Here is a 13,986-nt window from a genome sequence, read left to right on the forward strand (position 1 = left end):
ATCGCAGACGCTACAGGGGGTGAAATTATTGAGATATTGCGTGTCAGTTTGGTAGTATTCATTTAGTCAAAGGAACAAAATTATCATTATTTTTTTTTAATTGATGGTCATAGTTTCTGGGCGTAATACATAGCCTACCTTAATACTGAGTTAACAGGTTGAAAGAACTGTCTATTGTTCGTTCGAAATACAGTATAGAACTTTGGCAAACTATTATTTGACGGTGCACTGACCTATTTGGTAAAACAGTTGATGTCCAACTTCATATAGTTTTATGATGGACATTTTTCATCAAATATATCGTGCATAAACAATAACAGATACACTAATTAAGAGATACCATAAATAATTTTGCTACAGGGCTGTGACAACGGAGAGTAAGCGACCACAACAAACGTAGCGTGACAACAGTATGGTTGAAGTGTTGTAGGGGATATTCCAAAGTTCTGCCCTTAATTTTGTGGCCCTCAAGGTTTATGTGAATGATGGGTACGCAGGTGACCCAAGATACGTGGAATGAGCTGGTGGGGAAGTTTCTGAAGGTGGAAGGGCCGTCTGGGTGGCAGAGAGAAGAGGAATTAGCGTCCTGTCTACCGGCCCTGAGTCATTGCGCTGCCAGGCAACGAGTGTTATATGACCAACGGGTAAGCATATGTGGTTTTGTGTGTCTCCTGTCTTCTCCTCTTCCTTGTGGTGTCAGTTTAGTGTACCCCAACAGCATAATAGCGTACAGTAAATCATTAAAAGTTGCAGTTTCTGTATTACTAGGGCATGAAGTCGAGTACACCTGCAAATTATTACCATAGACCTATATTCATTCTGCTGTTAAAACCGATTTGTTAGTTTCTTCTGCCTCCCCCTCAGCACTTTCACCAGCACTTACCTTGCCAGTCAGTCACTCAGCATAATATATATGCTGATAACGTAAGAATGACAGTAACCATACCACAATGAAGACCTATTACCTATCCAACAGCAGGTACTGAGGGTTGTTGAGCATTGCGTTAATGGTGTGGTGGACCCTCGACGCAACCACGCCAAACATGCAGCACAGTTATTATCATCGGTGCTGCGGTGGACGGGTGTGGTGCGGTTGTCCCCGGCACTGTCAGACAGGGTCATCACCTGGCTGGGGCAAGCACTAGACCACCACCACCGGGAAGGCACCACAGCGGACGCAGTTTTACAAGTGTTAAGGGCCCTCGCAGCTGTACTGAGAAACCATCCTGACCACTCTGATGCGGTGAGTGTCATGGATCATTTATTATTATTATTATTAATATTTATTGTATTATTGTTATTACTGGTATTATTTTTTTATCATCATCACTATTACTGGAAGGGTACCACACCAGAAGGAAGTCAAGTCACAGAACCTCAAAACTATCTCTTCCGAAAGAAATTAACCAAAAAGATAGATTCACAATGCATTCATATTGAGATGCCTGGACACATTGCAGTAAAAGACCATATGCACTGATGTAATGAGCCTCACCTGAGTCATAGTAGGAAGAGGCAGACTGAATATAAAGTTATCTTCCCTACGTACTGGTAGTCATTGTCAGAAATCGCCTTCAGTATCTGTTTATACTCTCAAATCTACAGTAAATTATGGTACAGAAAATGTCTTGAGTTCCATTGCTGCATGTAAAATGCCAGTTTTCCTCAGGTTTCTATATGAAGAAAGTGATATTTTAGGACACATCCATGATATATAATTACCTGGAATAGGAAATGTGGGATGATGATGATGATGATGGCAAAGACTGTCTGTTGTGGGGAATATTCAGGATGATAATGATGAAGTCAGCCTGTTGCTGTGTACAGTTGCAGACAAGAATATCAGTTCACTCTTTAATTAAACAGTAATTGTGAAGCCCTAATGCAATGTTTGAAAAAGGTTAGTGGGTGCTAAAGATCTCATTGTTCACTCACATATTTATTTTTGCAAGTCTCCATACAGTAGTTACCGTTAGAACTTATAAAGTCACAACAGTTTATCACTATTATTTTTATTATTTCATGCAGGTATATATTAGCCTGTGTGGGCGTGAGGGCAGCCTAGTGGGTGTGGTGGAGGGGGAGGGTTGGTGGCAGAACAAGGCTGTGGCGCTACAGTGCCTTCACCTCCTTACCTACGCCACTCCAGAGGTTGTCACAGAGGCCAGGCAGCACGGGGAGGAAATCTTTCCCCCGGAGGTCGTGTCCAGCATCCAACGTGTTGTAATTGGGGTGCTCCGACAGCCACCTCCTGAGGCAAACATCTGTCCACACAAATCCTACTTGCACCTCATAGCATCAGCCCTCAGTGTCCTTTACAACCTGGTTATTTGTGCCCCTAATGACGTCCTGGGTAACATTATAGTGAGTGCCTGTCGGCCATTCATCTTCTATGGACTCCCGGGATTTGCACATGCAGACCTACTGACGCACACGGTTCCTACTGATGTGGATATACCTCTCTCATCTGGGGTGGAGAGTGATTCGTCTGGCAGGGTAAGTAACACTCTTGCTACATTGTCGTATAACAATACAGTATTATATCTAGCTAACATGAACAGAGTACTGTATAGATGTTTAGTGAGGAGTACATGTCCTGACTGTATGCAGAGTTACTACAGTATCCATTGTTTTGCAGAATTACACCAACCGCAACCGCCGCAAACGTCTTCGTCGTAAAAGAGCGCAGCCGTCCCGCTCCACAACCGGCCCAGATGGCCCCGCAGGAGTCCCTGTGGCCCCTCCATTGGCTGCCGGGGTGGTGGGGGTGCGGGGGCCACCACCACCACCTGCCACAGCACTGCACACCATCTCGCTGAAGCCAGAGTGGACCAGGAGTAATAAGACTGGTGGTGGGGTGATGGGGAAAACAGAACAGGATGGAGAAACAAAGACCTTTGCTACCCACACAACTGCTGGTAAGAGAGTATTGCAACAAAAAGTGACCCACACAATGTTTTCCTTCATTTTAATCCAATCTATCTTTCCACATACACTCATCTGAATATAAACTGTACAAGATAGAAACAGAGAAATAGTTGACACATTCAGCTGCAAGTGAGAGAATGTTAGTTGATTATGATGATCTTATGCGTAAAAGATTTTTGTGGCATTCCACAGTCATGCTCTTGGCACACTCCACCTGGGGATTCCAGAATGTGTCCATATATTTAGTCATAATTGCGGAATGAGATGAGAGCAATGAGTGTGATGGTGCATGAAGATGGCTTTTAATTAATAGCTATTACTTATATTTGGGAACAGCTGTGAAGCGCCTTTTGGCACTTGACATTTTTTCCAGTGATTTTGGCATTTAGTAATCACCTTCTCATCATCCCACCCCTTTTTATCTGCTGGTGGGTTGAGTTAAGGTTAAAACAAACATCTATCTATCTATCTATTGCCAGACGCCTCAATCCTGTTTGGGGTGGCCACAAACAAATCGCCTCCAAGTCGCCCTGTCCCCTGCCATTTCACTACCCTGCTCCCAACTCACACCCCCCTCTCTCATATACCTCTCCACCCCATCCCTCCATCTCATCCTCGGCCTCCCCCTCCCTCTTCCCCCCTCCACCTCACTCACATACACTCTCTTCATCAGTCTTTCACCCTCCATCCTCTCCACATGGCCAAACATAGTGGTGCTATAACTTACACTTTCTCTTTCCCAACAGCCAGTCAGCCAAAGTCCAGTCAAAACCAAGATCAACATCTCCATACCACCAGTTCAGAGTTCTCCGTGAGTGGCTCTGAGACGGACTGCTCAGACTTGGAAGGGGGTGGGGTGGAGCGCGAGTCAGCTCTGATGGCAAGAGTCCGACAGTGTGCATTGCAGGCCATAAATGCTGTGATTGATGTAAGTTGGGTTTTAAGTTTTTGTGTTTTTCATCCTCTTTGTTCATATCTTCTCTTCTTGTCTCCTCTTTGCTCATATCTTCTTTTTTTTGTTTCCTCTTCATGTTTCTTTTGCTCACCTCTTTCTACTCTCCTCTCCTTGCCCTTTCTTTCCTCTCTTCATACCTTTTCATCCTGCACATGTCATATAATCCTCAGTATCCATCTCACTACAAGAGATGTCTCCTGAACTGGTAAAATAAGTCCTATGGTGGCAAGAATAAGCTAACAGAAAATAATCGTGGTACCGTACATAATAAATTGTCTAGGAAGGGGTGTAGATGCCTTGTAAACCCAAGAATGTTAATCCCATTTGATTTTTTTCTGTTTCATTTTACTGCTTCCCCAAAGGACTGCAAGGTATGGCTGTTAGTAACTGTTTCCACATTGCCACAGAACCACTTTCCTGTTAGGTACACCAGATTCATGAGTCACTATGGTTCATAATGGGTTTTGTAACTTATTCTGTAATTGCATGTACCTGTAATACTCAAAATTTGCTGTAGCTGATGTAAATTTTTCTTGAAACAGTTTATCTTTCTCAGTGCTGTATTTTTCTTGACCTGTCTATTTCAAACCACCAGAAAGTAGGTCGTCAGGACAAGTTCAGTTACTGGGCACCATTGATGTGTCCAGGTGCATCATTGATGACTTGTGTACTGCGTGACCCGGCACCCGGTGCTCGCATGGCGGCACTACAGGTCATAAACACGTTCCTGCTGGACTCCGCGCAGGTCCTCTCACTGGCTGATGACAGGTGGGTACATGGGGTATAGTGTGTTTATGGAGGCCACAGATATCATACTTTTGCTTCTGCCAGACACAGTCTTCCACAAGTTAGTCTGAATTGTGATATTTTTCTAAAACTCAGATAATGATAACAATTTGTACAACCTATAAACTGTTCGGTGTGTAAAGCTGTCATATTTATTGGAAGTAGAAGTGTCTGGTTGGATGATGCTGTGCATTTACTAGCAGTGATTTGAATTATCGGTGGCCAGAAGTTTTTCTGTCGTTCTGAATGCTGCTATAGATAGTGGTTATGTCTCTTGACTTAAATGATCATAAATAGGCCTACAGCAGCTTAGTGGCTTGCCCATTCACAGTGTGAGTGGTCTGAGGATGAAAATGAGTGTTCTTAATGCATGAAGAGTTAAAATAGAAGGTAATGTTTAATAAGAGTATATACAGTATACAGCATTACATTTTATGATTCATTAAATTCCTTTATGGTTATGTTACAGTGAGAGTGGGAGTAAAGGTTCCTACTCCACACTGGGTCATCAGTTGGGTGCCAGTGTACGTGAGCTGCACCGGTGTCTGGCACGTGCCCTGCTGTCCGAGCGTGTCCCGGGAGCTCTCGTACGCACCCTCAAAACTGCAGAGCTCCTTGTGCAGAATGTTAACTACTCTAAACTGAGACCGGGACTCCTCACCAAACTGGTGACACACGTCAAATACTTCATGACTTATAAAGGTTAGTGCCTAGTGATGAAATATACATAATCCTCATTTAAAGATGTTCCGTCTTCAAGTTGCTGGTGAAGGAACACTTTTTCTTCACTTAAAATTGCATGTGATTCAGTATAAGTTGCTTTAATTCACAGTGGGTGATTTTTATGCTTTCATCCCTTCAGTCATAAACCAGATCCACATTCCATAAATTTCATTTGCATAAAGTAGCATTTTGATGAACACACAGTTTGAGTGAGGACTGACTGTAGATCCATAGTTGGCTGCTACACTTCCTTCCATCCTTCCATTATAAGTCTGTTAACCTTTTGAGCAGAATTACTTCCATATTTCATTATTCCTACATCCAGATTATTCTGTGACAGTATTGATATGATTACAGAGGCTGTGGTGCGGGCCAATGCCTTCTCTGTGATGGTGAGTGTGTTGATGGTGAAACCGAGGGTGGAGGAGCTACGTCACCTCCTCCTGCGTCACCTTACCCCCGCCCCACCCTCCCTGGCAGCACCACCCACACTCCACCCACAACCCACCCTTGAGGAGCACCTGCCGAGTGATGATGATGATGAGTTGGAGGACGAGGTGGAGAGATTGCACTTGGTAAGTTTGAGGTGTTATGGTGTGTATGTTTTTTCAACCTTTAGATTTCCAGCTGTATGTGTCAAGTGGGGTTGGTGGAGGATTAGTGCCCCTCCCTGTAAAACAAATAACTCAGAGTCATTGGCCACCCTATGCGGGATTATGGCGTCTGGCAATAGATAGATAGATGTTGTATTGATGCCGTGTCTTTATTTTTGACAGTGAACCCTCGCAATACTAAACCAATGAGGGGATGAAACTGACGATATATCCAAGATTTTGATAAAGCTGAACTGTATAAGGTTGGCTCTGTTGACCCATGATTCAGTATTCACTAAATCGTGCTTGGTGGTTGCTAGCAGAATTATGCATGTTCGCAGTTTTTTTTTCAGTTTTGTGTGGGTTAATACTGTGTACCATTATACTGCATAGGTAAAATTATATGGTATATTCTCATTCAGTAATATAAACAGCAGATAAAAAGAAAAATTGCTCTTTATTTAGCTTTCTTTTGGTCCGGTGGTTGTCCCTTCACTATATTGAACAGTGGTTTAATAAAGTCATTCAGTAGGGTGAGATTGAGTTTAAGAAAGTACTGTACTGTATGTAATTTTGCAGACAAGTGAGGATGACGATGATGGAGGTGTTGATAGTGGGTGTGAGGGAGGCAAGGAGCGTAAGACGATGGTGTCGTGGTTGGTGCGTCGTTGTGTTGACTCCCTGCTGTCACCGCAGGACACCGAGGCCTCACGTGGGATATACATACAGGCAGGTGGCACTTACATACGGTTAAAGTACATAAGTGTTGTACAGTAATATTTAATTGACCAAAAGTTTCCTTCCAGTATTCCTCCTTGGTTGTGAGAGAGTATACTTCCTTATGCTTTTTTGTTAGGCACTGTATATTTTTATCTATCCTATACACATACAGGGTGGTCCATAAATATTGCTCCTCCAGACACTCACCTGGCAGTATCTCGTCTGTTGTGATGATCATATTCTGCTGTTGTGGGCATGGGTGTGTCAGTGGGAGTAAGAAGGGAATGAATGATGGAGGGTAGACACTGAGTTCGGTGACTAAGCCATTGCTGCACCACACCAGAAATCAGATGGCAGAGTGGAAGAGGAGTGTTACATGTGGGCCACTCTGTATTTTTCATGCATATAACACCTCGCCATCAGACAGTTCTAATCTGCTCAAGAAGGCCTGTCATAGTGAGAAGGTTTGGGTTAACTTGAACTTCTCTTCCACCCTAGGTACTGGTGTGGTCGTTGAAGAATTTGGTTTAATTTATAAGTAGTTTTCCATGATCCAGCTTAGAGTATTGAAGGCAGCATAGGGGATTTACATCAACTAATTTCAAGCCTTCCACAGGTACAGCTACAATCACTGAAGGTTCTGAGTGCGTTAGTGAGTGAGCACCTGTCCCTGATCCAGCCAAGCCTGCCTCTCATCCAGCATGTCATTACCGTGTGCAGTGAGGCGGGGCGAGACACACACGCCTCTGCCCCGACCCCGCCCTGCCCCACCCGCACCCCAGAGAAGGACTGGAGGATGCAGGCAACATCAGTGGATATTGTCGACCCGAGCTTGACGTCACCCGATCCTGGTGTGTTTGTGGCATATATTCTAAGCTAACCATATTTTAACAACTTAGCTGAACCTAACTCAGCCTAAACCCTCCTGGAAAACAAAAAAAATGCCGAAATCATCATTACTTTAACATGCAAACCTAATCAAACTCAACATAGACCATCCTGGAAAAAAATAGTTCCCAAATCATCAGTACTTTAACAACTGAACTGAACTTAATTCCATCAAAACCTTCCTAGAAATTAAAAAAATACCTAAATCATCACTTCTTTGATGACCTAACCAAGCAAAAAACAACCTAGACCCTCCTGAGGAAAAAAGCCCATCTCATCACTATGTTGTGGCCCTTATTCAAAGCTAACTGTACTATAAAAATAATAATAAAAATGCAAAAATGTATATGATGATGTTGCAGTAATAAAAATGTTAAACTAAAAACGATGATGCAATAATAATGGTACTGGTCCACAGGAACAGTTGTGGAGCACACATACACCTTGTTGGGAGCACTTTTGGGAGCCGTAAAGGTCCAGCCAGAGTGGACGCTTCAATCAGCAGGCCCAGATACAACCACGTCTGAGAATTCTCCACCTGCGCCAAAACCCACACCTCTTGACAAGTCCACACCTTTGCATAATTCCACATCTTCACAGAATTTGACTCCTACACTCTTGCAAAATTCTACACCTGCTGACAATTCTACATGTGCACCTAAATGCACACCTTCCCAAAATTCCTCACCTGCACAGAAACCAACACTGGAAAAAGCCACACTTGCTCAAGACCATCCCACCCCGACCCCCATATTGAATCGTGACCCCTGTCCAACCCCTGCTGCCTCGTGCCTGACCTCCACCCCTGATGTTACCCCGACCCCCTGCCTCACCACAGACCAGATACACCAACTATGGCTGTGGGCACTTCAGGTACCTCCTAAATTGATATTCTTAACCTATTTAGCCCAAGAAATCTGTTGTTAAAATAGCAAGGTAGTATTGTCTAGTGTGTAAAGAAAGAAAAGAAAAATAAACTTAGCTTCAGTGCCAACATCAACGCTGTTAACTGGAGAGGGACACCAAGTGGTGGCACTGCTGTAACAGAATATCTCTGTTTGGTTATACTGTACATATTGTACTTCTTCGTCTCCCTCTTTATCTTCCAAAAATATATGGTAGATTGCCTGATAACAGTTTCAGCCTGCATTCCACCTGGTTTGCATTACAGTGTGGGATAGTGTTAAGGACATGATTGTGATATTGCGATGAAGAGCTAATTTTTCCCATATCCTCAGGGCCCACTCCGGCCACTCTTCAAACAAGCTGAACTATTGGACGAAGCCACACAGAAGGAGATCACAACTGGTAAGCTGCTTTGAACTGACAGTTATGTTTGCATTGGTTGGGCTGTTTTATGTGAGTCAGTGTGAAAGTGGGAGGAGGTATATTATGGTAAAAAGAAAGTGGATTGATATGGTATGTTAATTTTTGAGAGTGGGAGGTATGAAAGTTGAGGAAGCTAAGGATTTGACAAGAGGCCTGTGTTTGTTCGATGAAGTATGTAAAGAGAAGCATATGACAAGGGTTTTGCTTTTTATATCTTTTTCAAGCAATCAAAACAGTGACTGTCTGCCAAGTGTTTGTGAGTGTCGAAGGGGGACATCTTTATGTGGTGTCCCCAGCATAACAGGGTGGTTCTGCTGCCCACGTATATATCCATCATTTCCCTCCTTAGTGTCCAAGAGAAAAATGATGGATTGCAGGACGGGGAAGTTTCAGCCTGCAGTCCAAATGGTCCACATTCATATGAGCCTGAACTAAAATAACATCAGCAGCAGGTTAATTGAAGCACATCAGTTAAGAGTACAGCTGAAATAAATATATGCACACGGTTATGAGTGTGAGTTGGTGCCAGGATGTCATAGTCTTGAATGTGTGAATTCTTGTGTGGACTCTTTCACTAGGCATAATGTTGATAGGTTTCCCATTTTCATCCATTCTCTTTCCCTGTTTCTTGATCAAGCCTCAGGGGGGCGCGATAGCACAGTGGTAGCGCGGCGGACTCGTAATCGGGGGATTGCGAGTTCGAGCCTCGCCCGGGCTGCCGTGCCGGGAGTGGTAGCTCGCTCCTGTAACCCTAGCGGGGCTATATAGTCCAATACAGGGCTTAGCTCGGGGGAACTCCATTTCTCCCATTTTTTTGATCAAGCCTCATTCCTTCCTTAGGTGAGAAAAAAGGTCTGGATGATGATGATGTTGCTGGTAATTACTGTTGCTGGTGGTGTATTGCTCTTGTTTTTAATGTTGATATTCCTCATCACCATCATCCAAACCTTTTTTCGTACTACCACTGATTAATATTACGATCTGTTCAGTATCCACATGGTTTTGCAGACATTGTGAGAGATGTTGTGGGGTGGCGGTCAGGTGAGAGGGCAAGGAAGAACCGTGTACATCTGGCAGACGACCAGGTGAAGCAAATGGCCGCCATGGCAACCGTCCTGTCACAACTCTGTCCCTCAGTAAGTCACGCGCAGTTGTGTAGTCCTAAAAAATAAATGCTGATATTTTTTTCATTCATTTCTCCTGTGTTGTTCACTGGATTATAGAGATATGATGAGAGATGTATTGATATTAAAGGTAGGCTGCAAAATAATGGTGAATTTGAGTGTGTGGCCTGTAAGAAAGAGTGTATAGGAGAGAGGTGCAAAAAGATTAATTTTGCTGGATAGTCTCTTGAGCGTTTGGAGGAGTTTGTTGTTTGAGGGGCATGGTATGTGCTGGGGATGAGAATGAAGCTAGCTTGGCAGTAAAGTTTAAGGAATGTTTGGATGAGGTTTACAGTTGTTGCCCCTTTTGACATTGAGAAGACTCTCGGTCTGTGTTAAGGGATCCTTGTATGCAGCACTTCTTAGGAATGTAATGATGTACAGTAGTAAGACATGGGCAGTGAAGGGGTGGGATATTTGTAGGCCCAAATGCACAGACATGATGATGATTTGATGGATTTGTAGTACATCCATGAATGACAGGCCTGGGGTGGTTAGGATTGTGAATGAGGAGCTCAGAGGGAGGATGGAACTTGAATGCATTTGTGTTGTGATAAGGAGGGGTAGATTGAGGTGGTTTGGGCATGGGGAGAGGATGAGGGATGGTAACTGGATGTGGAGGGTGAGTGGCATGAATGTTGAGGTAAAGTTGCAAGGAGGCAGACCGAAAAAGGCTTGGGTTGAAGGCATACAGTGTGACTTCATGAATTAGGGATTGAGTAGAGAGGCTGCTAAATGTGAAGTAGTGTGGAGAGCCACTGTTAGGAGATGAAGGCAAATGCATGCAAGAATGTTGGAGCCATAATAAATGAATGAACAGTAGCGACAATGTTGATGGTAGTAATATCGGATGTTTTTGTCGTGTTTTCAGGTAATGGATGGAATAGGCGAGCTATGGACAGGTGAGATAACGAAGCTCCTACAGCGGCTCCTGTTACCCACCACGCCCTCGGACCTTCGACTGGCCGGGATGCGCATAATGTCCATTGGTGTGGGCTTCCCGGCCATCGTGGGGTGTGGTGCAGGGGTGGGGCTGGTGCGGGCCACAACGGAGGGTGCGTGTAGCCTCCTACTAGCCCCAAAGGAGGATAGTGTCAATAGGGATCGACTACTAGCAGCCTGGGCGCTTGCAAACGTCACCTCTGTCTTAGATCTGTATAGGTATGTTGAGAGGAGTTGTGGCTTTATACTTATATTGAAAGACCCTCAGTACTGATTGTAACAGGACAGTCTTTTCAAGTAGTCATTATGGATGGTGGGTATTAGTGCCAGAGTGGTGACATGTGAAGATATTTGGCATGTTGATCAATAGTTAGGCCTCGGAGAAAGTTCTGTTAATTCCTGGACATCGTGGGGTGTGGGGCAGGGATAGGACTGATGTTGGGGACCATGGAGGGGGTGTGTAACCTCTAGGATGTATATTCTAACCTGACAGAGATCCATAATGCCTTTCAGCTCACTTGATGTCCAGATCAAATGAACTTATTCCTACCTCATATCTAAGGCTCATTAAATTTCATGTAACCACAGTTAGTATTAAAGTTTTGGGAGAGGACCAGTTGTATCAGATGAAGACAAATAGACAGAGGATAACATGTACCAAGATCAACTTGTAGTGGTCTGGGTACTTCTTAATAGTACTTCAGTCTTGGAACTTTACAGGTACAGTATTTTAAAGGACTTGTGGTAGCAGCAAGAGCTGGAATGGTGATTATGACGATGATGATGACCGATACAATTAAATTATTTCAGTGATGGCAGTGTAGTAGAGAGTCAAGCCACAGCGGCTGTGTTGCCGTTGGAGTTGACAGAGCGTGTGGTGGAGTCAGGTCTGGTGGCGTGCAGGGACAAAGACAAGATCAAACCCCATGGAGTGCGTTGTGTGGGCAATGTAGTGGCGTGGGCCCTACGTACCAACCTGGGTCTGCCCACGGCACTGTTGGGCCGGGCGGTGGAGGGGCTGGTGGGATGCGCTACATCCGGCAGCAACATGAAGACCCGTTGGAATGCCTGCCATGCCCTCGGCAGCATCCTGGCCGCTGCTGATACATCCCTTGACCACCAGCCTTGGAGGGTGAGGCACACACTCAACTCAGTGATTGTCAGTGTAGGAGTCCTGGTAGCATGTCATTCTTAGCAGTTTTTCATATTACATGACCATATTATTTTGTTGGCTGGAAGAAACAGACTGAATGTGTTATACAAGAAGAGAATGAAGTTGTATATTAGAGGGAGAGAAGGAAGAGGAAGGAATGTGTTTGTGTGAGGACAAGTAGTCTGGAAGCAGGTTTATCATGGCCATCCCCTGTCTGGAGGTTCCCAAGGGGGACTAGGGTATTAGAAATGGTAATGATGGCTTTTAATATCGGTACTGGTCAGAAGTCACTTCCTCCATCTTTTAACATAATCTTCCATAATGTTAACAATCCCCTTGTCATCAGCAACACAGTTCATTTCTTCATCCATTCTCATTATCTTTGGTGTCTTGTTTTTTTTTTTGCCCTTGAACCCTACTGCCATCTCTTCCATAGATATATATTTGCTGTGGGGGTTTATGCAATGAATGAAAAAAAAAAAAAAACAATGTCCCAATTACCTTGCATATGGTTCATGTTCATAGAGCCATGTTATCAGTGTGCTTAGCATTGATGATGATGATGATGATGACGGGAGTGATGACAATAATAATAATACTGTACTTACCATCTCCCTTCTCTCCAGAGTCAGGTTCTCAGTGCTCTTAGCCGGCTGGTGGAAAGTTTCAAGAACTATAAAGTGCGGATCCAGGCATGTAGCGCTGTGTCCGGTGTGGGGCGGCGGGAAAGCTACGGAGCGGAGTACCTGGTGGTGTGGGGGGCATTGCTACGTGGCCTGGATGCAGCTCGGGGCATACCACACTTCCAGGAGGCCAGGCACAGGGATGACCTTGTTAATCAGGTTAGCACCGCCATGTTGAGTCACTCCTTGCAAGTCAACATTAAATGGTGCTGGAGAGGGATGCCTTATTATCTTGGCACTGATATAGAGGGACTGGGTATAGTTCTGTTGATTGGGTCATACAAGTGTCCCTCAGGTCCCTCCCTATTCACTGACAGGAGGATGGTGGACTGCCAGCGAAAGACAGCTTGAGCTTGCAGTCCACCAGGTTCATGTTGTGATGAGACCGGGGCCACATCAGCAACAACATCAATAACAACACTAATCTCTTATTGATACTTGGCAGAGGGTAGACATTTTGAACAAGATGGGATTAGATACAGGGCAATCCTAAACTGAGTTATAGTGATTGGTTACAGCAGAAATAAAGTAAAAAAGAATGCATTACTGGATTAAAAGTATTAACAGTGTTGTTTATGCAGATCTGTCAGGGTCTGTGGCAGTTAACGGTGCTGATGACTTTGGAAGATGCCGGAGCGCTGTGTGAGACCCTGCAAGTGCACCAGGACGTTGCCACCCCACTGCTGCACCAGGCATACCACTCGCTGCCCCCGGAACGCACCTCACACGCACTCAAGGCCCAGGCCAGAGTGGAGGAGTTACTGGGGTGTGATGCCCTAACAGAAGACCAGCAGAGTGCGTTGACCATACTGGAGAGTCTTACTGTTATGACATCTGGATGAATAGGTTAGCTTAGGCAGTACTGGAGGTAATTGAAGTGGGTTATTCAGGGTCTGGACATTGCTACTCCTCACCCTGCCCTGGGTTGGGAAAGGAGGTCCAGTTGATGATGATGATATTCAGGGTGGAGGAGTTGGTGGAGAGTGACGCATGGAGTTGAAGACCAGGAGGTATGTTTACAATATTAGAGAGCTTAACTATCACGTGTGCAAATGACCAGTCACTTTACCGTGCTTCATCATTTCACATTTTTATTTTTGTTTTATTTATTTATTTTTTTTAC

General features: G+C 44.4%; 1 protein-coding gene across 1 annotated transcript; it reads left to right on the forward strand.

Annotated features, from left to right (window-relative positions):
* Positions 1 to 485: 485 nt before the first annotated feature.
* LOC145397550 (HEAT repeat-containing protein 6) lies at positions 486 to 13,705 on the forward strand. The gene is made up of 17 exons (XM_080270621.1): positions 486 to 644; positions 977 to 1,243; positions 2,029 to 2,496; positions 2,639 to 2,918; positions 3,675 to 3,856; positions 4,479 to 4,651; positions 5,145 to 5,371; positions 5,750 to 5,967; positions 6,565 to 6,714; positions 7,322 to 7,556; positions 8,012 to 8,466; positions 8,832 to 8,901; positions 9,931 to 10,058; positions 10,957 to 11,263; positions 11,870 to 12,159; positions 12,807 to 13,022; positions 13,445 to 13,705. The coding sequence occupies exons 1-17, from the start codon at positions 486 to 488 to the stop codon at positions 13,703 to 13,705; spliced, it is 4,086 nt and encodes a 1,361-aa protein (XP_080126747.1).
* Positions 13,706 to 13,986: the final 281 nt, after the last annotated feature.

The sequence above is a fragment of the Coenobita brevimanus genome, chromosome 41 (genome assembly GCF_032717465.1).
Source record: "Coenobita brevimanus isolate Jiangsu-jjx chromosome 41, ASM3271746v2, whole genome shotgun sequence".
Lineage (NCBI taxonomy): Eukaryota > Metazoa > Arthropoda > Malacostraca > Decapoda > Coenobitidae > Coenobita > Coenobita brevimanus.